General features: G+C 34.7%; 1 protein-coding gene across 5 annotated transcripts in view; it reads right to left on the reverse strand.

The window, feature by feature from the left end:
* Window positions 1-26697, reverse strand: part of RAD54B (RAD54 homolog B) — a 127303-nt gene that overhangs the window by 77478 nt on the left and 23128 nt on the right. For 2 of the 5 annotated variants that reach the window (XM_070630664.1, XM_070630665.1), the window contains exons 1-2: window positions 11414-11984; window positions 7528-7631 (exon numbers count right to left, since the gene is read on the reverse strand). The exons of 2 other annotated variants lie outside the window; for them this stretch is intronic. In XM_070630664.1, coding sequence (XP_070486765.1) covers window positions 7528-7631; window positions 11414-11787 — 478 coding nt within the window. In that variant the 5' untranslated portion in view covers window positions 11788-11984. Of the gene's footprint in view, window positions 1-7527; window positions 7632-11413; window positions 11985-26697 lie in introns of those variants that run through there. One more of the 5 variants, XM_070630669.1, reaches the window with a different exon arrangement.

Here is a 26697-nt window from a genome sequence, read left to right on the forward strand (position 1 = left end):
AGTTTGTGGTGTGCAATTTTAGCTGATTTTAATCAGTTTTTTGTTGTTTTTTGAGGAAGATTAGCCCTGAGCTAACATCTGCTGCCAATCCTCCTCTGTTTGCTGAGGAAGACTGGCCCTGAGCTAACCTCTGTGCTCATCTTCCTCTACTTTATATGTGGGACGCCTACCACAGCATGGCATGCCAAGTGGTGTCATGTCCGCACCCAGGATCCAAACCGGCAAACCCCTGGCCGCCGAAGCTGACCATGCACACTTAACCGCTGTGCCACCAGGCCAGCCCCTAATTAGTTTTCTTTTTGCATTACTTCTACTAGTAGAAGTCACTGTGCACTGAATGAAAGACTGACAATATCTTTCTGTATTTTTAAAATTTGTTCCTATTTTTTATCAGGTTATACAAGAGAAAAATGTAATTTCTCAAGATTGCTGTAAAGCAGGGGTAAAATGAATGTCTTCATCAAAATGCCTGGAAAAATATCTTAGAATCAAATATCTTGTATTGCCAGCACCTGAGCGACTATTATTTCCAAGACACTAACCCCACAAAAAGCTGAATAGAACAAAAGACAATAATTAAATTCTGAGAATTCAGAAATTACTTATAGTTAACTTTGAAATACCATAAGATTCTCAGACTTAAATATATCCTTTCTTTTGCACAACAGCAGAAAGAGGACAAAAGCATGAACTATGGAGCCAGATTGGCTGGATTTGAATCTTGAGTCTGTCACTTATTAGCTTTGTGACTCTACTATTTACCCCACTGTGCCACTTTATGAATCTGTAAATGAACATAATACCTACAACACAGACTTGTTGTGAGCACTAGATTAACTAATATATGTAAAACTCTTACAACACTACTTGCCATGTAGTAGGTACTCCTTAAATGTTAACTACCATCATCATCACCTTGCCCTCGTCCCTTTCCCATTTAGTCCCATTTTAAATGTAGGCCACAGGGCAGGGAAGGGAGAGTGTGAGTAATTCCAAAAAGTAGAAGATAATTGGGAATTAAACATATACGGAACAGAATCTCCTCTATCTAGACTACCTGGAAAACATAAAATGTTGACTAACTTGCTACATCCCAGACTAATCGCCTTGAACAATTTCACTGTAACTGTAATTTTATTTCTAAACTTGGTTCTGACCTTCTTCTCCCTTGACCCTGTAATGTACTTCCTAAATCAATACCAAAAGTAGTCTGCATAAACAAAAGACTTTAGTGACCATCAGCAAGATTCACAAGGTAAAAATGCTTAAAACCATGCTTTGATAAAGGAGAAAGAGATAATGTCATATTAATATTTATAGTGGACATTATCATCTTAATGAATGAATTCTAAGCATAGTCACTCTAGGGTTGGATGGCATAATTATACATTTCATAAACCCATGCCTTTAATATTCTTTTTTTTTCTTTTAACAATTCTAAATACACACATTGTTTTCAATGGAGCAAATGAAACTTTAAACGTCTCATCCATTAACACATAACTGCAATATAAATTTAAGATTTCAAACAGTTTTTATTACGCTAAAAAATATACAAACATTAATATACAAATTCCTTTGAACTGTTAATCATCTATAGTTTTCTTTACCTAATAAAAGAAATTAAAAGTCAACTAAGTACAAATAACATTATGTATAAAATAAAGTAAAAGACATTTCTTTGCTTTGAAGATCACTTTCAGAATGATACTTTATAAGTATGGCAGAACTACACATTTCATCATATTTCTCAATATCTCATGTCAAAGCATATATGCAATAAGTGCTAAAATAGAAAAAAAAATCATTAAAACTACAATACTTCCAGATATCTAAACTATCTGCCCAGCATTTTCAATTCATTTAAAAATCAGAAGTCATTCATCAATTTCAATTCTGACATTCCAATCATTGAACATGCACAGCTTTATTTAAAAAAAAAATGTTGATGGAAGCATAAAATAGTACAATCACTTTGGAGAAAGGTCTAGTAGTTTCTTAAAAAGTTAATGTATATCTTCCCTAATCCAGCCTTATGTCCACAACAAATTTATACAAGAATATTCAGAGAATCTTTATACATAATAGCCAGTATCTGGAAAGAGCCCCGAAGTCCATCAAAAGATAATGGATAAACAAACTGCATTATATTTACATAACGGAATGCTACTCAGCAACAAAAACGAATATTAGGAGAATGGATGAATACGAAAAACGATAAGATGCGTGAAAGAAAACAGAAACAAAAGGTACATACTGGATGATTCCAATTATATTAAGTTCCAGATCTGGTCAAACTTATCTACGATTTTTTAAACTTAGAACAGTGGTTGCCTGAGATGCTAGGGGATTGATCAGGAAGGAACTGGAAAGAACTTTCTGGAGTGATGATAGCGTTCTAAATCTTGATAGGGGTTTAAGCTACACAGGTGAAGTCATCTGTTAAAACTCCTCAAATGGTACATTTAAGAATTGTGCACTTCACTGTTTCTGTATCTTACCTAAAAAACCACGCACGCAAATAAATATTGAACTCCAGTTCATAATATTCATGCTGAAGCACTTAGGGGGAAAATATTCTAATTAATTCTGAAACTTGTTTGAAAATAATAGTTTTCTTTAAAAAACTGAATTGATGGATGGAGAGATGGATAAATATATGATAAAGCAAATATAGCAAAACATTAACTGCAGAATTTTGGTGGTAGGCATATGAATGGTTACTGTAAAATTCTTTGACCATTTTCTAAATGTTTGAAGGGTTTCTTAATCTTTGTAATAGAAGTGAATTCACACAAAATTTGAAAACACAAAAGATCTATTAACAAAGAGTAAGTCTAACAATATACCCATTTTAGTTTTAATTGTTTGGACTAACGTGGGTGGTATTTTTATTTTTATTTATTTATTTTGCTTCCACTATTTACAAAGCAATTAAAAACTAAAGATAAAAATGTAAATTCAAATTATAGCTACTAGTTTCAATCAAACAATTTAAAAGATATATAAAAATATATTGAACCAATTTCTCAAAATCATATACAAAGATTTAGCATGACAATGTTTAAGTCGATTGTATATTTTAAGAATTTACTCTTTTGTATTTAAGTATGGCAACCATATTTCATCTAATTATTTTTAAGTATTGACTATCAAATATTTAATTGATTTTGAGAATTTGTGGATCTTAACACTTGAAAAAATAAATATATTATGGTATTCAGACATGGTACACTGGGCATCTATTATAACACAATCATCTAAAGAAATTTACTTGAATTATGCCTCCTCAAAAAATTTTACCTCTATGGCACTAAATTCTTTGTCTTATGGCGCACAAAAAAGAGTAGAGAAATCAGTACAATGTATTACCTTGTATCTAAAAGAACACGTACTAACAAAGCATTTAACCACCATCATCTACAGTACACATTAATTATAATTTATCACACTCTAAATTATTTAAACATGTCTATTTAAAATTTGACATTACTCTAAAACAAGGCACATGGAAAATAATGCATACTTTAAACATTTTCACATAAGTAAAGATGCAACAAGCTAGAGTGACTCAAAAATGAAATAACTCTAAGCTGATGTCTCATTATACAAAAAAGAAAAGTACTTAACTTGAATATTTTAAGAAATCTGGCATTTGTTAGAAATGAAAGAGCTTTATTAACTTTTTCAGTATGCCATTATCAATCATAACTAGCTTAGAAAATCATAAGTTGTAAAAATAGCAATGTATTCATTTAAGTTCATATAGATAAGAAAAGACAGGAAAGTGGCAAAAATAACCTATCCACTATCTAAAGTACTAATATATTGGATGAAATAACCTGTTGACTTAGTATATTTTTCAAACTTAACATATTTCTACAGAATCAAGCCTACATTTTAAAAATAAAATCACTCTTTCCTATCCTTCCCCAGCATGACATTTCATAGGTAAAGCTCATGGCCCCAAACAGTTCTCTATAATATGTAGGATATCTGGTAGCTTCAGTTGTATTCAATCGTTACTAAGAGAATTTGTCCCACTACATTCTCCTTAGTGAAACTTGTCCTCAGTAAAAAACTGCTAATGTAAGTTGATAAGTCGTTAAAATTCAAAAAGGTCTCAATATCAAAAGAAAAAAGCTTTAGCTCAGAATTTCCCTAAGATACTTGAAAGATAATAATAAACAGCCTCCAAAAACAGTTCAGTGGTCAAACAAGTAAAGCTTTCTTTACACAGGAATTCTCATATATTATACTACGCTAATTATAGTTGCATGGGTGGGGAGGCGGAGCAATGGAAAAGGAACAGAATCACAAGCACTTAAATTTCTGCAAATTGATATCGAACAAGATTTACCCAGAAAAATTGTTGCAGTAAACTCATTGCAATGAGTGTAATTTTGGTGTTAAAAAAAAAAAAGGAAAAGTAAGGTTTTTTATTCTACTCAATCCCTTAAATGCTAACAAATTTGTCACCTGACATCAACAAACAACAACCTTAAACAACGCTGGAGAAAAATATGACTGTATCAGACCATGTTTACACTATTTTATCGGCAGCAAAAGAATATTGAAGGGCAATTTTGTATATACATTATTATCTTCCACACTGATGTTAGAACTAAACACCAAAAAGATGTATGTTGCACTTTTTTCAACACAGAATTCTTTCCCAGAAACATCTCACAGAATTAACCTTCCACAGAACGCACTTTGGAAAACTTTGATTTGGCTGTACAAAGTCAACATTCAAATTGAATGTTCATTATCAATTCTGAGTAGCACCATGCTAAGACTGTTATATGAATTTCATTTTATATGGTAATTCACTTTGAATAATTTCAGAAAGTTAAAACTTTCTACTGTAAAGCTGTATTTACTAGAAATATATTGAAAAACATTAGCTCAAATAAGAATTATAAGATTCATTAGACCCAAAGAAAAGTTGGCACAAATTAAGGAAATTGTCAAAAGGATATATCATATATTTGAGATTTTTATAATAAAATATTTAACTTTAATAGCAGACATAAAATGCCAATAAAATTAAGCAACCAACAAGCCAAAATAGTACCATAAGAGTCCATTTAATTTTATTCTATTTCGATAGCCATAACCTAAATTTCAGATTTAGTTTCCTCTCACTACAATGCCCACCCTGAAATACTGCTATTATAACACTAAATCAGAGATCTAATCATATCCACCTAACAAATGCCTTCTATGGCTTCCCATTCTACATTCAAGTATGATTTCTTAAAAATAGTATTTAATGTAATCCATAATCTGGCACCAATCAACTTCCAAATTGATATCCCTTTATTCACCTTTGCCCACTCTTCTTTTCAACAAAATTTTCTGAGACTCTAGTATGATTTAGGCACCATGCTAGGTTCCAAAATACTCTATTCCAATGGTTCTCAAACTTTACCTTGCATCAGAATCTCCAGAGAGCTTATTAAAACAGATTGCTGGACCCTACTCACAGAGTTTCTGATTCAAAAGGAATGGATTTACATGTCTCACAAGTTTCAAGTGATGCTGATGCTGTTGGTCAGGATCTGCTGTTGGTGAACCATTGCTCTACTCCAAAGGCCATGGTGGGAAGCCCACAGGCTGAATGAGGCCCATTCATACGTTTTGTCTGTGTAGTATTTTTAAAACATTTGGAATTATTTGCAAGCACTTTAAAATTGGAAAGTTTCACATAAAAATGCAGATTTCTGGGTTATTACTGCATGTGAAAATTCTGATGGAGCTAAACAGTAGCTACCCCTTTTAGTCAAAGGAGATGTCCTAGTCCAGGTTAACACAGCCCTAATTGGCCCTCTCTACACTCACTTAAAATCACCTGGCTTAGCACTGTATTTGTGCTTGTACACTCCGCTGCACTTTTCCCCATTTTTATGTATTTGTCCATGCTGCTCACTCAGACGTGAACATCCTTTCTCCCAGATACTGCTGGAATTCTACCTACCCCATTCTAAAGCTTGGCTTAAAAATTCTTCCTCAACAAGGCTCCAGCAAAAATAGAAATCCTTAAGTAATATACATATTCAATATTTAACACAAATTTAATATGTGTGCTTTAAGAATTGAGGTTTTATTTCCACAAATACTAAAATAGCAATATTTACAAAAAACATAAAACATTCTAGACTATATCATAAATTATAAACATATGATTTTTTGCTATTTTTATTCTAAAATTCTAATTTTGTTCAGTAAAGTTTTTACTGTGAAAGAAATTTTTTTCAGAATGAAGTAAGACATATTAAATCCCACAGCCAAAATATATAATAGCTCCAACAGAATATCTTATTTTGCTGGACAAAAAAGGCAAAGAAGATAGTAGTAATTGATACAATTCCCCTGATTTCATAACCCACCAAGCTTTAAAACCAATTTGAATGAAATGATTTTTTAACATGGAGGATATTTTAATGAATTTTTACCTCTATGGAATAGCAGGGGGAAAAATTACAGAGAAACAAAAACTGAGTTCTGGTCTTGGCTATGTCAAAACAGCTGTGTTACATCAAGTATGTCACTGAGTTTTTCCTGGACCTCAGACTCATTACCTCTAATTGAGGAGGTAGAAAAAGGGTTCTCCAAATACCTTCTGTCTCTAAAATCCTAGGACTTACTCCTTCAAAAAATGAAAGCATAAAAATCAATGTCATATAAGCAAGCTTCTGTTGGGCTAGTATTGCTTCTAAATGAGACTGACTTAAAAACCTTGAACTACAGCTTTCAAAGCTCTAATTAAAAATGTTGAAGACTCAGAACTTCGAAAGAACATGTGTTTGTATATGTATTTATGTATGTTATATTTTAATGATCGAAATAAAACATCTTTTGTAAGACTAATAATTAAACTTGAAAAAAATTGGGGGAATACAAAAAATATATAGCCATGCCAATCAATCAATAAGTTTTAAGATATCTCAAAAGAAAATTAGTTAGAAAATTATGTCAAAAAAGGTTTTATCATAATAGAGATTAACATTTTTTAAGAATATGTATTCTCCTTCAGGATATTCCCAATGAAAGTAATCTGGCCAAAATTAAAATTATCAAATTGCAAGATTGAAAATAAATTTTAGAGACTATTATATTCCGGCAGATCATGCCTCAAGCGAATTGCTTTCAGCTTCTCCACTTCAATCTTTGCTCTTAGCAGCTCTTCTTCTAGTTGCTGCCTTCTTTTCAATCCATCCCTCTTCTCCTGAACATATAATCCCAAATTTTTTTGATTTTCTAAAATTATCTGATGTTCCTCTTTCAGCATTTGCAGAATCTGAGGATCATACCCTAATTGTGACCTAAAGCGTTCTCCACTCTCATGCTGAAAAAAATCATCTCTCCGTGGGATAGAAGATGGAGACGATGCTATTCTCATATCAACAGAGGAAAGTGACGGCGACAAAGATCTTTCCGTAACGTGCACTAATTCATGTTCTTCTCTTTGCTCTAAAGTATCACTTTGTTGAGAATTTAAAACCAGTGGAGGAGGGGGCTTACTGTCTTCTTCTTGCTTCACCTCCACTGTAATAGCAACTGGACGGTGATCCAAGATTACCTGTAGGGGACTGGCACCAGCCTGTGCTTCCTCGTCCAAATTTGCACTACAGCACACAAAAAAGCATTACAAAATATAAATCACACAAAGACAAGAGTACATTTATAGTATAATTTCATATTTAATATACATTAAATTATCAAACATTAAAGCTATAAAGAAAATTACGAAACAAAAACTATTTTAACCCTCAGAATAATAAAGTGACTACGATTGGGATTTTAATAACATATACATATAGCTCTCTCCCATCTTTAACTTTAAAACTGGGCTGTTACAAGGAGAGGAAATTATAAATACTACAGAAGGCCAATGAGGTAAATAAAAAAGAAAAGGTATTTTTAATGCTGTCAATGAGACACCAGTTGTCCCTACTAGCCTGAGGTTTTTAAACGGTGTAAAGGGCCATTTAATGCATTCTAAGCCTTGCTACCACATCTTAGCCCTAGACCTTCTGCTTCAGCTCTCCTGCACTGATCTAAAAGTCACCAAGGCCCATGACTTCTAGGAGGACGGTGGAAGGCCATCTATGGGAGGTACTGATGTCTGTATTTGTCACAAAAAAAAAAATCAAGATTTTGTCTGGCTTTGGGTATGCCCAACTATCAAGGGGTTATCCTAACTAACCAATTGCAAATTCAATGGTGTTTCCCCTTTACCTATCCTAAACCACATAACTCAGCTGCTCTTTAAGTCTTTCAACCACTGGTCAGGTAAAGTTCACAAAGGCAAGTTTATATCCATCACTGTATCCCCAGCACACGGCATAATTCTGTACTTGGAACCTAGTGGGTACTGACATGCAGCATGATTGAATAAATGAAATGGTCTTTTAATGCAATGTTTTTAAATGGCCTCGATACAATGTATTTAAAGTTTATTAAATTTACACATAATTTCTGTAAAATGAGCATTCCTATTAGAGGTAACTTCAGTGTTGGCATAATTTAAAACTTCGACATAACATTTATTACGACATAAACACAATATATCTTAAAATTCTACTTTTTTTAAAAATAATTTCATTTATTACATGAAGCTGTTAGGAATATATAATCTTATTTCTTGAGGTTTTCTTTTCTAATTTATGCTTCTGCCTAACTTAAAAATAAAAGTTATAGAGGGGAAAGATTATTGGAACATTAATGGAAATATGTTATACTTAATAGTATTTAGAGAACATTTTACAAGTGATAAATAAGTAACATAGTTAGGAATATATTCTACTATACTGGATGATTAAAACGCTGGAACAAGTTCAAGTAGCACATTAGGAAAAAAACAAACTCTCCATATGTCACTTACTAATAATGTCAATAAATTGCCAGAAATAGATATGTGTCTAACTGATATAAATGAAATAATAAGATATAATGAAAAGTCTATTTGTAGATTATCTAAATTCCTTCATTTTCATTGTCTTTTTTTGTCATTTCATGATTTTCAAAAGCAAAACAATGGGATACAAACGTAATTCAAATTAGTAAGATTTGCTTTTATTAACATTTCTAAAACCTGGTACAGGAAAAGGTTAAAACTATAGATGAAAATTAAGTTTTTAAAAATCCACTTAATTACTATTCCAAATTTAGTATGTATAATAGAGTATAAGACTCACTGTTAACATAGTCATTATACTCCCATGTAAATTAAAAATATGCCTTATTTCTGTAATATTCGATTCCATTTTAGTTAAAACATTACAAGTAAGGAATAACAAAGTAAAAAAATTTTTTAGAGAAGGTCATGAAAAATGATAAACAGAAAAAGACTTCTAAAATTTATGAATATGAACTTTGAGGATCAAATAGGTCATAAAAACTCAAAATATAATCTGATATTAAAGAGAAATAAAAACAAAGACATAAATCAATGTGAGTTGTAGAAACAGCCTTACAAAACAGGTGTATATTGTTAAATACATTAAATAATATAAGCAGTAATATTTTCCTTATTAAGAATAGAGAGTTTGGTGAAATTACAGGCATATTTATACAGAGGCACAATAAAGATTATAGAATAATTATAAACTTCTGAGATAATTAAGACTCAAGATGATGTCAATCAAATAAGTACATTAACTATATAAACATATTAAATGAAAACACTGAGATAAAGTGGCAGTATAGACACAAACATAAGTAAGCATTTAAGTGACATATTTCTGATAATCTTCCCTTTAAAATTTGAAAAACTGTTATTGTTTAAGCAATAAATGTAGAAATGTGTAAACCAATTAACTCATTTTATCAGAGAACTGTTAATGTCCCAAAACATGACTGGATGTATGTACGTATGTGTGTGTATATATATGTTTAAAAGTTTAAATATTAAGTTATGTATAAAAGTTTAAAATATGAAGCTTCCTAAAACTACAGTTTCCATGTGTAGTTTTCAAATTATAAAAGCTTATAATACCCAAAAGAGAGTTTTATACCTGTTATGCAAAAGCCACTGTTCTTTATGGTTTGAGGGGAGAAAACTTTTTAATAAATAGCACAGTATAAAACAGTTTTACTGTGGAGGTTTTTTGGACATACCGCATATTATGATTTAATCATTTGTCATCACAGTGCACATTTTAAACAGTGACCCCCATGAATGAATACACTGCATATCCATGTCCCACTGGTGATATTTTTTATTACACTATCAACTAGAAATAGGCAGTATGTGGTAGAAGCTGGGCTCAAATATATTCGCCTAGTAAATTATCAAAATAACAAATGAGTTTGGCTAAAAAGGTTTTTTCCCTGTTTCTCTGCTAACTTCAAAGGAATTTCACAGGTAATCAATAATTTTGTTTGTATAATGACTCTTCTACCAATAGGAAAGCACATTGTAAAGCTTTGTTTGAAAGGTCCCTCAGTTAACAAAAGAGTTTTCAATTTGTTTAAATTACCCTAAATGATTCAGAAGAAGAATATAGCTGCCATTTTTATCTTTTGCCAGGGGTTAAATTTTGAATTTGTAGTCAGATAATAGTTTTGAAGAGTTCCAGGCAAGTAGTTATGTAAAGCACAAATTTAGCCAAAAAAACAGTTTCCAATCCTATAAGAACCCAGTTGCTCTTATTGGTATATTAAAATTCACAGTTTGATTTCCTTGCAAAAGACTATGGGAGAGCATACCCTTTCCTGTATAACCCAAGATCAAAGTGAAACTAGACCATTAATGAATAAAAACAACAAAAAGTTTTAATTTTTTTAAGTAATCTGAATCCCTAATTAGGTATGAACTCCTTTCCTTACGTTTATCTTTTTTATTTTGAATATGTTAGAAAAATAATTTAAAATGTCTTTATACAATCATGCCATTAATAAGTTTACTTAATTATTGACTTTAGGTTTTTAGCTCAATTAATATTCAATAAGTGTAAACAGTAACAATTTATAAAAAAGCAAGAGTTCCATTTCTCCTGAAACTGCTAACTTTATATAAAATTGAAAATCCCAATGAAATGTAATCAAATGAAATAAGAAAAATGTATCTCTCAGAAGCTAATTATGCAATTTAATTTTAAAGCTTTGAAAGTTTATGAGGTGATGTCACAAATTTCATCCCATTTATTCTTCCCTAATCTTTACTTTTTAGAAACTACAGAGGGAGGGAAGGAGGAGGGGAAGACAATAAAAAGTGGCTTAAATCAAATACAGCAGAAGAATTCCTTATAGCCTCACTTTTCTTTTTTAAGAATGCAAAACAAAGACACCATTCACTGCTCCCGTAGTGGGGATGCTTACTATGCATATCTCTATCACAGCTAAGCAAGAGCCCAACAGACAGGAGGCGCCATCATTTTCCACAACAAAATAAAATAAAGCTTACCTTTGTATGTGGTTCCTGTCTCTTACCAGGCAAAAACTGGAAATCTGGGGAATCATCTCCATAACTTTCTTGGTTGGCTCAGAAATATTGCTTTTAAAATCTGATTGGGTCTCTTTTTGCTGCAATAGCTCCTGTTTGGCATACTCTTTGAGCCTTTTGTAAAGGGTGCGTAGGCCCTGCGCTGTTCGAGGAGGGCGGTCTCCTCCCATTGCATTATAGCTAACTGCTATGATATCCCAACATCTGTTCTTTTCCACTATTACTGAATGTTTATTAGTGTGTTCTTCGAGAATTTTAACATATGGTTTCACAAGCTTTAGCAAATCAAGCTTTTCAGATAAGGTAAAATTGGAAGATCTAGCCTTTCCTACCATTGTTCTTTTCAAATTAAGTAGGCAGTTTCTGAAACCACCATGCAGCCTTCAGCTCTGCTCAGCTCCTTTCACAAACAGAAAAAGATCAGGCTTAACTAGGCTAGCCTCATTTAGGCCCACGCCTACAGGGGAGGGTTTATTAAAATTCCTCCAGCTTAAGCTGACGCAGGTTCAGGAAATCTGCTTAAGCCAAGCCTGACCTACATAAAGCTTCTCACTGAAGAAGACAGGAAGGCACAGGCAAACACACTTGTGTATAAAGAGAACAGCTCGAGAGAGGATTTAATACACAAAAGTCTAGAGATAAGCACGGAACACAGCTAAAAATTAGCTAATTTAGTGAGAATGCCTAATTTCCACAAATGTATGCCTAGCTGACAGACTGAAACTGCACTGCAGTATCACTTTAATAAAAACAAAAGAGGAACTGTTTTGTGCTATTTGTTTACAAATCCAGAAGACAGAAAAATGAAAAACTAAAAATATGAATGGTGAATGCAGATTTCTAACAGAGTCCCTAATCACTGTTTCTGAGCTGCTGTTCTCTCTTACAAAATCTGCATAATGCTGGTCCTGCTGTCAATCAGGAATTGCATATCCTCTAGCTAGTTAGGTTACACCCAGACTCAGACTCCACAGTAAAGCTAAGCTTCTCCTTCATTTTGCAGTCTACAGGAGCCACTGCATATTTTTTCACTTACTTAAGAAGAAATTTTTGTTGAACACTAAATCAAGGAAGCAGATAAAAATTATGTTTTTAAAGCAATGGATTATTCTAGCTGTAACATATGTGAATATGCTAGTCTGCTTTATCCTGTGTAAAAAAACACCATTCACAGTGAGAACAGCATAATCACGCCTTAACACTGCACACAACAAAACCGCATTTGCTATCACAGAGAAAAATTTTTATTTACCTATATTCACACAACTTGGACTATGCAAGGAAACAGTAGTCTAGCCATTTGCAAGGCCACCAATTTGCATGCTCAGAATATATTTTCTAATCCCTATCTAAAAACATGATAAATAACAATGTAAGCAAAATAAGCGTATTTTCTCCTAACATACAAGTTTCTCCAGATAGGAGGATGAATTAGAACATACTTGAACACAGTTCCATTCAATCAGGCAATTACTGTACACCCTTTAAAAATGCTCCCAAGCACCATGCTAGGCCCAAGGAAAACAAAAGTGAATCTAGATACAGCCTCTATCCAGGGAACTGTAGTTCCACAGAAATGCCATGAATTTTCAATTACTTTATTTTTCATTCTTTCAAGAGAAGAGAAGCAAATTAAATTTATAGTTCTCACTATGAGCCAGATAATGTGGTAGAAGATTTAAATGTGTTACCTGTCAGGAAAAAATGTGAAAGATGGTGGGTGTTCTAGGGCATGCTCGATGTTGTCTGGCATACCCTCCTGGGTAATCTGATTCTTTAGTAGTCCTAGCCTTTCATTGTCTTTGAGCAGTTTTATTGTTCAGTTAACTGTAGAAAATAGTAATGCAAACAATTCTTGTCCACAGAGATGCAAACTGAATAGTGACCCACTCCAACAACCTGACCACAGGTACTCAAAGGAAAGCAAGAACATAGTGTATATACTGTTTTTAGATAATATTTTGTTATTTGGGGAAGAAATAGAGGTATTGTGTTAAGAAATGAAATACTAATAAAAATATGAAAAACCATTCAATCTCACTATCAAGGAAATGTACACTAAAAATAATTTTCATCCATTAAGATTGGCAAAGTTCTTACAGATTGAAAATGTCAGGAGTAGATGAGGGTGCAGGTCAAAGAGTCCTCTTCTGTTCTGTTGATGGGAGAGTAAAATGGCATTCTGGATGGTGAGCTGAGAGTATCTATTAATATTTTAAATGTGTAAAACCTAAAATTTCAGTAACTTTACTTCTCAGAATGTACCTTAGAAAAATACTCAAATACACACAAGGAGCAACAGAACATCCTTTGTAGTTGCATAGTATTGGAAGCAATCTAAGAGCACATCAATCAGCAACAAGTTAAAATCACTAGAGTACATCCACATTATGGTCCACCCTGGGCAATATTAAAATGAGAGGCAGATTTCTATGTACTGACATGGAACAAGCTCCAAAATATATGGTAAGTAATAAGAGCAAATAAAACAAAAATACATACAATATAATTCCATTATGCTTACCAAAAACACCCAAAGCTAAATATTTCTGTAGGAAAAAATATGTGTAGATACAGAATGTAGGTACACACATATGTAGCAAAAGCCACTCCAAAAACGTCTAGAATTCCACTGTACAATACAGTAGCCATGAGCCACATGTGGTTATCGAGCATTTTAAATATGGTTAATGGGACTGAGGAACTGAATTTTAAATTTCATTGAATTTTAATTTAAATTTAAGATTTTTAAACTGAAGCAGCATATTTTTCCATTAAACACAACTTTAGTGTTTTGGTAGGGTTACATTTTACTTAATCCTTTCATCACATATGATACTATTGTTTCTAACATTACTGACAAGAACTCTCTCCTTGACCAAACTTTAGTGAAGTTCCTCCAAGCCCTCTTCTCAACCAGGTCTTGGCCTTGGAGGCCTACCAGGCCCAAATATGGCAAGAATCCTGCTTGACTAGTCTGTGGAGAATCCCCTACCCTTGATACCTAACCGAGTTCCTTTCAGTAATTTTTCACCCACTGACTCCCTTACCCTGCCCCTTGGCCATAAATCTCTGTTGTACTGGGAGCTGAATTCAACCTCTCTCCCCTAGTCCTGAGTAAAGTCTTCCTGCCTGTTCAAATTGTCCAGTGCTAGTTTTCTTTGACCTTACACAGAATCACATCCCAGTGCAGTCGATCCTAACAAACTGATTCCATTTGAATGATTTTTTTTCTATGTACCTATGTAACATTTAATGATTTGTTTGAATATTCTATGCAGACACACAAACCACAGTGTTATCCTGTGTAAACTGCAATTGATTATTAATCTGAAATACTTATTACTGTTTTCATTGTTACAATTAAATTATTTTTCTAGCTAAAACAATAAGAATGGACAAATTTTTTAATATAAAAAAGTATACTTATGCAGAATCAAGTGGAGATGCAGAAGTTAGTATTACTCTTATTGGAACAGTAAAGAAAAAAAAAGAGACTTGAATAAGGCATATTGAAAATTTCACGATGAACACCAAATGCAATTTGCTACAGCAGAACAATAGCAATAAGCTGTTTACTGCATAAAAAAATTTTTAAGATAATAAACTAGATAATATTAAGAGACATTGTCCACAAACACATAGTAAATATAACAAGAAGTTTCCTCTCAACAAACAAGAATTGATGAAGTTTAGTCACCCCAAATCAGAATTAAATATCCAGAAATATTTTTAAATAATATGTAACAGGTCTGAACTGGTAACTTCGGCCAGCTATAAAATGGCTTGGTTTCTTGCACAAAAAAAGAAAATCATATTTAGATAAAGAGATAGTAAAAAAAAGTATATTATTTCAGTTACGGAAATTTTGTTAGAAAATAATAGAAAACAGATTCTACAAGATATATTTTAAAAATGAAAGATCTTCAACTAAGCAACCAATAATTGCCTATAGAATACAGGGCCTAACATATCAAACATCAACTGATTCAATATTTTAAAAACCACAAGTACTTTTCTTTAGATGTAAATAAGTTGTACAGTTTAAGAGAAACTGCCCTATTAATACTTAGATCACATTTTATCTCAAAGAATTTCCAAATTTATAAAAAAAATGCTGTCAATTCATGACCAAATATATATACGAACTCATGGCATAGATATTTTTGAATCTTCTGTATTTGCCAAAGAAGAATTTCAGCTAGACACAGGAAAAAAGTAGTTCTACCACAATAGATGGTGCTCTGCTAGGTTAGGTAAAAAATCTGGATTTACTGAAATTTTAAAACAAGAAATGAATGTTTCATTTATTACTTTGTTCCACATACATTATGAAAATATTGTGCTCAACTTTGTGAAGCAGACTCTATGAAGTGTCATGAATATAGTTATTAAAACAACTTGGAATATGTATGCAAAAGCCATGAATCACTGCCAGTTTATGGAACTGATAAAAGAAATAGAACACAATTCATTTAATGATTTTTTGTTTTTGTTCTTTGCCAGTGCTCATTGGTTGAGTCATGGAGAGTTTTTTAAAGTATTATATTGTTAACTCCAATTCAAGATTTTTTTTCCCCTCTTTTTTTTCCCCCTCCCCAAAGCCCCAGTACATAGTTGCATATTCTAGTTGTAGGTCCTTCCAGTTCTTCTATGTGAGCCACCACCACAGCATGACCTCTACAGATGAATGGTGTGGCTCCAAGCCCAGGAACCAAACTAGGAGCCCCAAAAGAGAGCACGCCAAACTTTAACCCCTAGGCCATCAGGGCTAGCTCAAGATTTTTTTTTTAATCAAAAGGAATGCTTAACAAGCATTCAATAATCAAAGATTAAAAAAAGGGCAATGTGATTTATGTTTTCTCATCAATATCACACTATACATGAAACAGATAAATTTGAAGCTCCAAGGAAAAGCTAAGCATATTTGTGACCTGGTTAGATAGGTAAGGCAATATATGTTTAAATTATATGTAATTATATGTAAAAATTTTCATAATAATACAAATCAATGTGACATTATACATTTGTCTAACATGAATCAATAGACAGAGAATTTTAATTATAATTAAGAATGTTGGGGCTGGCCCTGTGCTCGAGTGGTCAGTGGCCCAGGGTTTCACCAGTTCGGTTCCTGGGTGCGGACACGGCACCACTTGACAGGCCACATTGAGGCGGTGTCCCACATGCCACAACTAGAAGGACCTACAACTGGAATATACAACTGTGTATCAGAGGGACTGGGGAGAAAACGCAGGAAAAAAAAAAGGAAGATTGGCAACAGTTGTTAGTTCAGGTGCCAATCTTTAAGAAAAAACAAAAAGAACGTAATATAAATTGCATACAAAAAATACAAGAAAAATTTGATAAATACTGTTGATACTGATATATTTAAAGCTGCTTTTTAATTTATACAATACTCTTTTCAATTCAATGTTAATGCCAAAGTGACACAGAGTTAGTAAATTTACTTAACTTGGACAGACATATTTCTGAAACTCATATGCTTTTTCTTCCAAGTCAAATCAGTTCTTCTAAAAAAAATGAATTCGTTTTGTTGATGTAGATACCAATATAAACAGAAATTTTTTAAAACTCAATTCAGCTAGTGAAGAACTTTTAAGTATGGTTAGGATTTGGGTACGCAAATCTATTTTTTCAACTATGAAATCTAAATACTGACCAAGAAATTACAATAAACATTCAGCATCTAAATTGAGATGTGCTGTAAATGTAAAACATACCAGCTTTCAAAGACTTAGTATGAACAATAATAATTAATAACTTTTATATTAATTACATATTGAGATGATACACATATTAAGTAAACTGTAGTATAAAAAATAATTTCACCTGCTTCTTTTTACTTTTTAAATGTGGCTACTAGAAAATGTTTAAATCTATATATGTTATTATATATATATGTTATATTTCTATTGGACAGCTCTGGTTTAGGAGGCTAGGCACCAAATGAATGACAGTAGCTATTACTGGAAGGAAACTAAGATTAAGGGGAACAGTTAGGAACTTTTAATTTAACTATATTATTAGAAAGTTTATAAAAATATATTCATGTATTACGTATACAATCAAAATTAAATTATAAATAATTCTTACAAACTAAGAAAATGCAATACAAAAATGGATGTAGAACACAAATAGAATTTAAAGAATAAAATATAAACATCCAGTATAAATAGAGCTCAACTCACAGGAAATCAGGGAGACGGAAATTAAAAGATCATAGGAGTTTTTACCCATTCAATTGGCAAAAGTCAAGAAGTTTAATAGCATGTGTTAATGAAAGTGGAGAAATAAATCCTCTCATACACTAACGATGGCAGAGTCATTTAGGAAGGCAATCTGGCAGACTATATTAAAACGTAATGTAAACACAATATGATCTGACAACTGAGAAATATTTGCATATGTTCATAAGACCACACACACAAGGATGTGCACTGCAGGATTGTTTTCAACAAAAACCCTAAATAAACCATGACATATTCATACCATGGTATACTCTGCAGCAATTAAAAGAATGAGAATATCTGCATATTCTAAAATGAAAACAAAAATCTCCAAAACATACTAGTGAGAACTGCAAAGAACTCTCAACACAGAACAACTCCATCCAATTCCCTGCACTGAGAGACCTGACCAACCCTAGCATGGCTTCCAGCACCCTAAAGGCCCCATCCCTGGGACAATGTGGCCTCCTTTTGAGTTCTATTCTCAAAAAGCTTAGGGCTGTCAAAATAATTTACTGTTTTTTTCTAGCCAACACCTGACCATAGGCCCCTGACCTCCCTTTGTTAGAGCACTTACTAAAAAGGCTTTCAATTGTGAGTCCTTTCTCTGTCTCTTTGAGATGTTTGTGTATCTCCTACACTCAGGAGTGTCTTTCTCAAGGACCTGAAAGTCATTCCTTTAAAATGTAATCAAGAAGGAGAGGACCTCTGTCTCACAGTCTCAGGGGAAAGGTAGGATCCTAACTTTGGTAACTACTAGCTAGCAGACACTGCTGCCCTAATGCAGACCAACGTACTGTAATTTTTCATTTCCCTAACTACTTGAACCTCTACTCCCTGTCCCTCCCAACTCCATCATTATCCCTTTAAAAGGCCCAGTCACCTCTGCACAAATCAGAAGAGAGCTCAGCTCTTTCCCTACCATTAATAGTTACTGAATAAAATCTGTTTTCACTGTTTTAACTAATGTGTGGCTTTATGAAAAAATCAAGTTGTAGGTGGATATATACTATATGGTACCATTTATTTGAAGCACAACACTCATATCAATAATACCTATTTCCTACAGGTACAATTTATAAGAGTTTAGCTTTATCTGTAGTATTTTTAATATTTTTATGGGGAGAATATAATTAGGTACATTAATCTTAATGCATGCATCAAGTATTTTGAAAAAAATGTACTGATGTCTACAACTTTAAAACTCATTTTGAAAAAGAAAGATAGACTGCTAGATGAATAGATATATAATAAAGCACATATAGTAAAATTGTAATGGCAGAATCTAGGTGGTGGGTATATATTTGGGTGTTCAATGTAAAATTCTTTCAACTTTTATGTTTAAAAATTATAACTATACCAAAAATTATCCTTAAAAATAAATATAGCAGTTAACATAATTTAACTCTTTAGCCATTAAAAATATGAGAAGTTTGAACAAAGCTAAATTTCTAAAATAGAATTTAGATAATTAGACCTATTAAATTGAATAGTAAGGAACAAGTGTGGAGTAGGGGTGATTTTTTTCCATAAACATTTTTTAGGCAAAAAGAGCACTGTGACTACTGAAATTATTTCTCTATTTTAAGAGATAGTCTAAAAAAAGAACAGGATAAAGATTATACACCTTATGAATCTTTGTCTTCGCCCAGGTTCTCTGGCCAACAGAGCCTGAAGCAACGATCAGAATGTTGGTACTTTACTTGGGAGTTGGATACACAGGGCATCGGGGCAAAAAAAAAAAGTAAACTGACGCAAGGAACTATGTACAGCAAAGTGCTGATTACACTTTCCAGTAAGCTATGAAAAGATACAGTAGGTCACTGAGCAAATGCATCCACTTGGTACTCTCCTTATATCTCCTGGAAGACGACAAAAAGAAACCATACCTCAGAGTAGTCCACGGAAGAAAAAGAGGAACTTATCTGGCGGGTTCCCTCCAGTCCCCCGTTTCCCACTTGTCAAAGTTCACCCCACTAGCAGTAAACTCCACTGCTCTTCCAGACTGTGTCATCCAGCCTCCACAGATGCACAGGGTGCTCCCCACAAGCCCTGTGGTGCAGTGTTTCATCCAAGACTGGAAGTGGCAGGAGGAGCCAGACCCTCCCAGAGTATGGTCTGTCAGCCTGGCTGGATAGTGGCCACCAAGGAATAGGGCCCTACTGCTCAGGTTAAGCAACAGGTTGGCCTCCGACAGCAGCAGGGCAGTCTAGGAGGCAGACAGTATCAAGAGAATCTGAGCAGGCACATAAGATTATGTTCAATATAAAATAAGGCAACATGTAAGGAAAACTTAAAAAAAAAAAATCTGCCACATAAAAAGGTAAGGGTGAAAACTAGGGTGAATCCAAATCCTAAGAATCATTCTCAGTCATAGCATTTATAGCTCATACTTCATCACTGTGCTTTGGTGATGATATCCTGTGATATTAAGCACTCAAGACAATCAAAATCTATGTTTCAGGAATCTTGAAAACCCTTACAGAACTGAAGGAGTCTGAATACGAAAAATTCAGTACTCCACCTATGTTTCTCCTCTACTTTCACGCTACTGTCACATTCACAACACTTGTGATACCAGATGTTTGGGTTCTCCCCACACCAAGCAATTCTCCTACACCAGCTGGGTGTCCTACGATTTAACTCAATTCTAACACTATCTACCTGAAGATAGCATCAGATCCCACAGGTTAAGGACTCAGTCCCACAAGACTGCCCCTCCAACTTCAAATGCCAAAGGCAAGTCCAAGCTGTCACCTGTGCTTCTGATCAGTCGACTATAAATCAGAGGTTCCCACAACCCTCCTGGAGTTCAATTAACTTGCTACAGCAACTTACCGAACTCAGGAAGACAGTTTACTTCCTGTTTACCAGTTTATTATAGAAGGATATGATAAAGAGACAGATGAACATTCAGATGGAAGAGATGCATGGGACAAGGTACATGTGAAGGGGTGCATGGCTTCCATGCCCTCTCTGGGTGCTATCACTCTCCCAGCATCTCCACATGTTCACCAACCTGGAAGTTCTCCCAACCCCCGTACTTGGGGGATTTTTATGGAGGCTTCATCACATGGGCATATTCAATCATTAGCTCCATTTCCAGCCCCTCTTCTCTCTCTGGAGAATGGGGATGAGGCTGAAAATTCCAAGCTTCTAATCATGGCTTGATCCTTCGGGTCACTAGCCCCCTTCCAGGAACCCACCAAGAGTCACCTCATTAGAACAAAAAACACCCTATCATCCAGGAACTTCCAAAGGATTTAGGAACTCTGGGTCAGGGTCTGGAGTCAAAAACCAAATATTAAAACAAAACATGCTCCTAGTACCCTTATCACTGAGGAAATTACAAGGGTTTTAGAAGCTCTGTGCCAGGAACTTGGGGCAAAGAACAATATAGATATTTTTTATTATCTCACAGAGTCATATTATAAAATTTACTGCAGCCATGCTACATAAATCACAGACCTAATCTATAAAATCTAAATTTACGTACATCTTCATAGAATAGCTCCCAGCCATCTATTAAGAACTCAGTTTGGCCAAGTCTTATCCTTGGGGTAAAAATATTTTGAGCTAAAGGAGCCTCTGCTCCAGAAGCTGGTTGGCAGGAACCTAGCCTTCAGTTAAATTTTGTACACTAACAATGTTGCTAAGCTACTCATATTTATTTTAGCCATTTTTTCACTTAATCATTTTTCAGTAGAGTTAAATTATGGATAGTGAGGATGTCTCACAAACATCCATTTCACCCCTCTCCCATTGTGTAGTAGCCAGGAAATTTGGGTGAGATAGCTCCCACTTTCAAGAAAGAAGATGTACCTTATTTGTATGCTCATGATTCTCAGAAACCAATAAGAAACAAATAAGCCTTCTTCTTCACCGTGGTCCTCTAGGTCTAAGGTTAGGAATCCCCCTGGTCACAGGAAAGTGACCCAATTTCAGCATGAAGTTAAGAAATCTTATTTAATGATTATGAGTAGGGACCATCTGCGTGTCATAAGACAGATGAGAAAAAAGAAGAATGTGGCCCCAGTAGTTGCTGGGATCTATCATTTAACATGAGGGGAGCCAGTCTAAGAATGAAATCAATCCTGTGGATGACAAATGGGAAACAGAGAAAGAAACTGGGCTCACAATGACATCCTTTAAATCATGAGACCAGTCAATCCCGAAGCCAGGAATTTCCAGTTACACACGCCAGTAAAATTCAATTGTATAAGCCAGTATTTTTACCAATACTTAAGCCAAAAGCATACTAACTGAAATTTTAAAGAGTTATTGTTTTTCTTTCTTACCAATGTGCTTATCCTATTTGCCTATTTTATCTTAAATCACCACTTCTCCACATTTATTTTTAAGTGAGGATTCAAATAAGAGGCAAGATATGAGCACAGTTCATTCCCCAAAAAGTAGAAGCTGAACACCATTATTATTTCAATTAGTCTACACTGGCCACCCCAAAAGCATAAAGCAGATTCCCAGATGAAAGCTCTGCTCAATCAGGAATATTCCATCTGCACCCACTCCAGGTAACTGAGGAAGTCTTGGACCAAGTTACATGCTAGAGAATGAAGAAATTTCCCCCAAAGGACAGCTTAGGGAATACATCTCACAAAGTTTATACAGCAGTAGTTTTTTAGCCTTGGGGGAGGGATGGCAGGAGTTACAGGACTTTTGGAGAAACTCAATAAAGCTCCTCCTATTTTAATTGTCTCCTATTCACTCAGTTGTGAGGACAAGATTCCTGCTTTAGGGTTATGGGGATGGCCAAACACACGACACCTGACACTACATAGGTACGATCAACAGCAGTCACATATACTCACAGCCCAGGCAACAAGGACACCACATTATGCAAGGCCACAAGCAGGTTGCCCTCTGGAATGAACTGAACCACCAGGGGCTGTGGGGGGCAGGCTCCATAGCATCAAGAGAGTAGAATGCACCCTGGCTCCTGCGGGAGGAGGTGACTGGCTTGTTTAAATAATTCTGAGGCTGGCATGGAACTGAAACCTGCTACTCAGGAATAAGCAGAAACTGCACCTGATCCATTTAATAAGGATTGTTTAGCTAGGGGATCTTATCCTCAGGAGCAGAGTGGGGAGGGGAATTTGCAATTAGGACATTCAAGGCCCTCTTGATTTTACCGGATGTCGAGGCAGCACATAATACTGACCCTTAACTTTAGGTCTTACGCCACACCCTCACCTAGACACACACACACACAAACACATACACACACACACACAGAACACTTTAGAATCCATACTAATTAAGAACCACTGCTCAAAATGTATCATCCGATTGTTGCCTTTTCCCATGAGTGCCCCATCTTAGAAAAGAAGCTAGCAATGCTCTATTGTCAGGAGAAGACTTTGGCGACTCAGTCTCCTAGAGACGGTCCTGGTACCACCTAAGTCGTTTCAAACATGCTTTAAGATGATTTGGAGGGGTACACATGGGAGGGTCCATTTTCAAACGACCAGGATTTTTTACAGCCTGATTCCAGGATAAAGTTGAGCAAATTTATTCACTTTTGTCCAAGGCAAGAATTCAAAAGAATAGTCCCAGTGTGTAGGTTGCCTCAAAAATCCTTCTTTATCCTGAAAACTAAATTCAAATTATTTAGGAGAGAATTATCTTCACTTGTGTTTTTTAAAAAGGTAGGGATACACCTACCATGTTTTCCCTCTTTAGCAGACTTGGCTCTGACATTGCCCAATAATCTGGACTGAGAAACAACTCTACACAGAGCCAAAATTAAGACACGTACTTATCTCTCACCCAAATCTTCATAAAGAGCCTTAAAGGACAAAGGATGGCCTCCTGAATTCTTAATATACTTTTCTCTGGGAAAAAAGGATATAATGGATCTGAGTATTCAGTGTCTGATTCCTCACAGTTATATATGAAATTAAGAGTCAGTATAAGAGAAAAAATGTTCACCAACCAACTGATCACAAATTTTTTAAAAAAGTTCCCATTCAAATATCCTTTAAGGCTTAACTATAATATCAAAATCTCTTTGAAGACCACATGACAATATAATGAAAATCAACTGCAAAATGAAATTGCAAATTCTGCAGAAAGCTAACATGATAGACGCTTAGAAAGACATTGGTTCAAATATCAAAGGATTTTAGGTCCTAGGGAAAAGTTGAAAAAAATCAAAAATATTTTGCAAAAATAATCCTTTTTATGATGGTGCTAAGAAAGTCAATAAAGTCATACACAAACAAAAGAAGTTCTATCCAGCATCATACCTTTTGTGAGAAAAATCTATATTTTGTTCAAGTAACTATTTTTAATGAGGATATAAAATCTCAAACGCCTTTTTTCACAACAACATTTACTATTAATTTGGTTCCTTTTTGGTAGACCAGTTACAAATGAAATTAATAAATAAGTAAATATATTTAGGATAATGGTAACCAATATTTTCACAATCAAAGAAGGGGCTGCAACCATGGAAAGAGTAAAGACTGGAGTGAATCCTGTGGCAATGAGTCAGAACTGGAATATTAGTAAGAAATCATGGTTTTTAATATATAGAGATTAGATGTAAGTGTATATATAAATACTTCCTAGCATCTATCACTGAAAGGGCTAAAAGCAATAACACTGCAATATCAACTAGCATACCTAGTGCCTAGGTCTTGGTTTTTAAATAGCCTTCTCCATTAAAAAGGAATCGGGGGGCTGGCCCAGTGGGTAGTGGTTAAGTTCATGTGCTCCAATTCAGTGGCCCAGGGTTCACAGATTCAGATCCTGGGTGCGGACCTCCACAGAGTTCATCAAGCCATGCTGAGACAGCATCCCACACACAAAAATAGAGCAAGATTGGCATAGATGTGCTAAAGTAAGTAGCAACTGTCTGATACACCCCACAAAAGGCAGATCCAGGAGGAAGTCAGAGGGAGGGCATCTATTTGGCCCAAAATAAATATACTAATAAAGGTGTACAACCTCACTGTGTGACCCTAGGACCATGTGTGTGTCCACCCACGAGTTTTGCTCTCTTTGCTCAGTCCTTTTGCAACTTGGAATCAGTCCCCACAGTCAGTGCAAGCGTCTTTGGGCAGAGGGACGATGAGAGCTCTCCTGTCTCCCAGGCACTGCCTTTTCCTTTCATCAAGACGTAGTGTGTGGGCTTGGGTCCAAAGGTGACCCGAGACTTTCTAGCTGCGTGATCTTGGGCAAGCTCCTGTCACCTCTGAGCCTCGGCCTCCTCCCACATAGGGAAGAAGGAGTTACTGTACCCACCTCAGAGGGACATTGTCCAGATAAAATGAGTTAGTAATGAAAAGCATTAAAGCCACACCTAGGCTATAACAAGCTACAATAAACATCAACTATTTAATACAATTCTGTTAAAAATGTTATTTTTGACAATGAACAAAGTTTTAAAGGAGCATTATCCTCTCAGAGGAGACTTCTCTGCCCCTACTTGAATCCCCCTGTTACCACACACAGCTTCATAGCTTCCTCTATTCCATGGCGGAGACTATCTAATTAACAAGTGGCAAGATAGCATAGTGGCTAAAAGCACAGATCTTTGGCGGCTGGCCTGGTGGCACAATGGTTAAGTTCATGCACTCTGCTTCTGCAGCCTGGGGTTTGTAGGTTTGGGTCCCAGGTGCAGATCTATACACTGCTCCTCAAGCCATGCTGTGGTAGTGTCCCACACACAAAACAGAGGAAGATTGGCACAGATATTAGCTTAGTGACAATCTTCCTCACCAAAACAAAAAACAAAAAAAAAAGGGATCAGGGCCCTTGGCTAATTTCAAGAGCTGGGGTAAGGAAGATCTTTTTGTGCCAGAAAGTACAAAAGTGCTCAAAAATTGATGGGGCTTGTCAAAAGGACACAGGAGCCTTCCATGGTCTAATCTGAGGCAATCTGAGCATAACAATAAATGACAATAACAGATTATTACCCATTAAATAAAATAGAAACTTATGGATCTGTAAAAATTAATTAACAAATAAATATGGAGAAGGAAAAGCTCTGGCTTACGGCAGAGTGCCAACAAATAAATACAGATGGAATTAGAAAACCACCATTTGGCAACTATCACAGAAATCACATTTAGGCAAGAATCAATGAAAGCTAAAACTACTGAGTGAAAGTTTGATTAAATACAAGATATTCACATAGTTTCAAAGTATCTCCCCATAGATACTTATTAAGTACAAAGGCAAAAATAAAAATTTTATAGTGAAGAAACCCAGCAGACACAAATTTATTCAAATAATCAAACTTACTATCACCAATAACAGGATACATTAACATCATATGCCTCCTGATGATACACTAGGAATTATTTCTGTGATATTCCTGCCAAAAATGTATAGCCTGAATCTACTCATGAGGAAACATGAGACAAACTCAAATTGAGGAACATTTTATAAATGATTGGCCAGAACTCTTTAGTTTAAAAATTCTTAATATTAAAATTCTGCACAAAACAGAAACAAAGACTAAGAAATTATTGCAGATTAAAGGGGACTTAAGGAACATGAAAACTAAATACAAGAGGTAATCCTAGACTAGCAGGAAAAAAATGTTAATTTATTCATTTTTGAAATTTATTTTTGCCATAAAGGACATCATTGGGACAAGTGGAGAAAGTTGAATGGGATCTGTGGATCAGAAGGTAGTACTGTAACAATGAACTTCCTGATTTTGATGGTTGTACTTTTGTACTTTATTACACAGAAGTCTGCCCCTATTTAAGAAATACATACTGAAGAACTCAGAGTGATGGGAAATCGTGTCAGCACCTTATTCTCAACTGGTTCAGAAAAATCACACACATACACAAATGTGGTAAAATTTATGAAAGTTCTTTGTATTACTCTAAAACTCTTCTGTAAATTTGAAATAATCTCAAAATATAACATTAAAAAGTTTAACTTAGGGGCTGGCCCAGTGGCGCAGCAGTTAAGTGACCGTGTTCCACTTTGGTGGCCCAGGATTTCCTGGTTCAG

Source organism: Equus przewalskii, chromosome 8 (genome assembly GCF_037783145.1).
Source record: "Equus przewalskii isolate Varuska chromosome 8, EquPr2, whole genome shotgun sequence".
NCBI classification, from domain to species: Eukaryota; Metazoa; Chordata; class Mammalia; order Perissodactyla; family Equidae; genus Equus; species Equus przewalskii.